General features: G+C 40.2%; 1 protein-coding gene across 1 annotated transcript; it reads left to right on the top strand.

Annotated features, from left to right (window-relative positions):
• Positions 1-1,284: 1,284 nt before the first annotated feature.
• Positions 1,285-3,221, top strand: LOC122670386. Its single transcript, XM_043867234.1, has 5 exons — positions 1,285-1,840; positions 2,262-2,383; positions 2,492-2,532; positions 2,618-2,716; positions 2,940-3,221. Exons 1-5 carry the CDS (start codon positions 1,333-1,335, stop codon positions 3,085-3,087), a joined length of 918 nt encoding a protein of 305 aa, XP_043723169.1. The 5' UTR covers positions 1,285-1,332; the 3' UTR covers positions 3,088-3,221.
• Positions 3,222-3,559: the final 338 nt, after the last annotated feature.

Below are 3,559 nucleotides of genomic sequence, written 5' to 3'. Positions count from 1 at the left end.
CGGGGGCAATGTAGTAATTTCACGTGTTCCTATGCCTGGGCACAAATTCCATACAACATGGCAAGGATCTTTTCCCATAATTATAAATGCAAATTAGAGATCCCCCATCAATTATAATGACTGTTGGATAGATAAGAGCATGGATCAATTACCAAATTATTTGAGGGACCGAGTTTTCCCACACCCACACTAAAGGGAGAACTTTGACCAATGGGTTTCAACGGTGTCCATAAGGTATCGCACAAAAGGGGGGGAGTGTTTCTGGCCATTCGTAAATAAGAGCAGACATTTATGGCCTTTGATGATTGTACTTTTCCTTCATGCACGGTGAAGGAAAAGTTTCTCCTTAAAACTTTATCAAAGATAATTTTGTGGATTTCTTCAAAAAAAAAAATTAACTTGTGGATTATGCAAGGTGACATGATGGTATTGGATAAAAATATGAAAATTAATCACATGAATATGGATTTAGGTATTAGAATCGTATTGACTAGGGCTATAACAAGGTCAGGTTGGGCTCGGCTTTTTGAAACCCCAATCCAATCCTGAGTCCCCTTAGCTAGGCCCAAGTCCAGATCTCACTCAAGGCTTAAAAAATCCAACCCTGACCCGCCCACCCTCAAGGCTGGGCCGATTTAACCCTGATTAGCCTTGACCATGGGGAGGGGAAGGGAGATGCTGGGCTGGGCTGGGCTGGCCGGGCTGGAGAGAAGAAGAAGAGGATAGGATCGGATTGGCCTGGGCCGGACTCAGTCCGAGCCAATCCTGACTTAAAGGATAGAAATTCCCAAGCATGATATCTCAGCCTAGGCCTTGTTTGGATCAACAAGGGAACAAATCCATGGAGTTTAAGCACCGTTGAATTGGTAATTTCCCTTAACCTTTTCTTTCCTTAAAAATCTCAGGTAACCCTTTTTATGTGCCTCAACACACTCACCAAACTCGGCTAATCTTCCCTTCCCTGAAAACAAACTACGTAACTAAACTAACTAAACCCGTGAATGCTTCACCTGCTCCATATCTTCAATACATTTTTTCTCGGACAAAAATACCCTCCATTATCCGTAAATACGATCGTGGAAGTAACAAATACACCTGTAGTGGGTCCCATACCCTCTCAAGTCTAACAATTCTGGACATTTGAAAAACAAGAAAAAAAAAAAAAATTAGTTTCGGTTTTCTTAAGAATAAGAGATACCATTTTACCACCAATGTGCACCGCTCAGCCGGCGAAGTTCTTCTTCAACTATTCGTCGTCTTCCCCTCTCTCTCTCTCTGATCCTCTAATGGCGGCGCTTGAGCAGACGCAGAGATACCTCTAATAGTGTCTCGATGCTTGGGGTAATGTGCGCACGCCCCAAGCCTTGGATCCTCGGGGCACTCTCTCTTGTACATCCGATTGTTCATCCTCGAATTGTCGGTAGCCCAATTTCATTTGTCAGCGGTGGAGATCTCAGTCGGCGCTACCACCACTCCACCGAGTGCCGCCTCAGGAGTAATGGTGGTGGAACTGGTGCGGCATCAATATGGCATGCAATTCTTCCCTCTGGTGGGGATCGTCTGAGCATCAACAATCTTAAACCGGCAATTCATCATGAGCAGAAAGGGGAAGGGTCTTGGAATGTGGCCTTGGATGTACGCCCTGCCAGATGGTTGCATCGCTCTGATTCAGCTTGGTTTCTTTTCGGTGTTTGTTCTTGTCTTTCGCCTTCATTGGATTGTTGCGGTGGGAATCCAGAGGCGGTTGTAGAGGAGACTGCTTGTATTGGCGATGGGGATGAAATAAGGTCGGACAGGAATGATAAATGCTCTGTTGATTCTACTGATTACAAAGTGATAGGTGAATTTATTGCTCTTCTTAATTGTTGCTTGCTTGTTTGCAGTTTCTTCATATGTTGCTAATTGATGAAAAATTTCTGGAAGCTTATACCATTGTTTTAGATATAGCGAGGCCCTGTATCCGATCATCTTCTATGATAATTTAACAATCAGAGTGACCCAGTTTGTACTTTTATTGAACATATTGGAGATATGATCTCTTTTGATCTTGGTCATAGAATCTCGAGAACAACTAACCTTCTGTATTTTGATGTCTAAAGTAGAAAAATACGAGTTTTTCATTTTGGTAATTTTGCTTTTCCTTCTCATGTATGTGTTTGATAGTAATTTTCTGTAATATATGATTCAAAGAGGTTTGCTGAATAGTCTTTACATGAAACAATAGTGAAGAACAAGAAGAAATAATATTTGGGACATTTCAGGGGTGCTTGCTGATGGTCGATGCCTGTTTAGAGCAATAGCTCATGGAGCTTGCTTGAGAAGTGGGGAAGAAGCTCCTGATGAAACCCATGAGAGAGAACTTGCTGATGAATTAAGAACTCAAGTGAGTTCTAGTCTTAACCTCTGATGTTTTCTTTCACTTTCTAGATTTGAATACTCCTGCAGAGCCAAGAAGTATATTTTATATGATTCAACAATATTTGTATTGTAGGTTGCAGATGAGCTGTTAAAGAGGAGAGAAGAAACTGAATGGTGAGCTTTTGGTTTTTCTGGATTGCTGAGTCTTTCCAATTGGTAAGCAAACATATGTGATTTACCCTCCCTTTACTCTGTTCAGGTTCATTGAAGGAGATTTTGATATGTATGTAAAAACTATCCAGCAGCCTAGTGAATGGGGAGGTGAACCTGAGTTGTTGATGGCTTCACATGTACTTAGGTGAGTTCTAAATGAGAAAAAAATTCTAAAAACATTTTCCTTTGATCTAGTTAGCTCTCTGTTATAATTCCAAAGGAGAGGGTTCCCCACACCATGATTTAATTGCAATATGAACATACTAATGACTCTATCCTCCTACCTATTTGCTACTTCTATTATACAATTAGCTTATGTTTTCTAAATCATTTTCTTTTGTAAAACTTACCTCACTCTATTGATGCAGGATTCCGATATCTGTCTTTATGAAGGAGAAGAGCTCAGATCGCTTGATAAACATTGCCAGCTATGGTCTGGAGTATGGGAAGGATAAACAGAGCCCAGTGAAGGTGTTGTTTCATGGCTATGGTCATTATGATGTTTTGGAAATGTAGAGGCTGGTTATGGGAAGTAAAGAAGGTTTTGTTAGATAAGATAACTCAGTATTAGCATAATGATTTTGATTGATGAAAGGTTTAATTCGGCCAATTAATAATTTTGAATATACTCAATTTGCTATACTGACTTATGATTAACATTGGGTTTCCACTTTACTCTGTCAAATTCAATCAATACAATAGGAATTTTACCAATTTTTTGAGAATGATGGATGGTTCTTCTTTTGGTAATGGAGTATGATTAATTGATGATCAATTCAATACCAAGAAAAATGTTCTTTGCAAATTCACATTTGTTTTGGAACTTGTTGGAGAGGTAAGGTCTGTGACCCTTCCATGGGATTCTCTTTTCCTTCGCTTGGGCTGGTGCTTGATGCGGATCAGGATCAGTGTTTTGCAAATGCGAGTTTTAGAGCTGGGACTTGATAGATAGAGTTGAACTTTGAAGAGGAAAATAAAAAGTGGCCAA

The sequence above is a fragment of the Telopea speciosissima genome, chromosome 8, assembly GCF_018873765.1.
Source record: "Telopea speciosissima isolate NSW1024214 ecotype Mountain lineage chromosome 8, Tspe_v1, whole genome shotgun sequence".
NCBI lineage: Eukaryota > Viridiplantae > Streptophyta > Magnoliopsida > Proteales > Proteaceae > Telopea > Telopea speciosissima.
Note: the sequence above shows the minus strand (reverse complement) of the source record. Positions and strands in the feature narration are given on the sequence as shown.

Bases quoted from the DNA above. Each gene is read 5' to 3' on its own strand.
- LOC122670386 (XM_043867234.1), top strand. From the start codon at position 1,333: ATGCTTGGGGTAATGTGCGCACGCCCCAAGCCTTGGATCCTCGGGGCA. The intron at 1,841-2,261 runs GTGAATTTATTG...GGGACATTTCAG, and splicing joins TACTGATTACAAAGTGATAG to GGGTGCTTGCTGATGGTCGA. The intron at 2,717-2,939 runs GTGAGTTCTAAA...CTATTGATGCAG, and splicing joins ATGGCTTCACATGTACTTAG to GATTCCGATATCTGTCTTTA.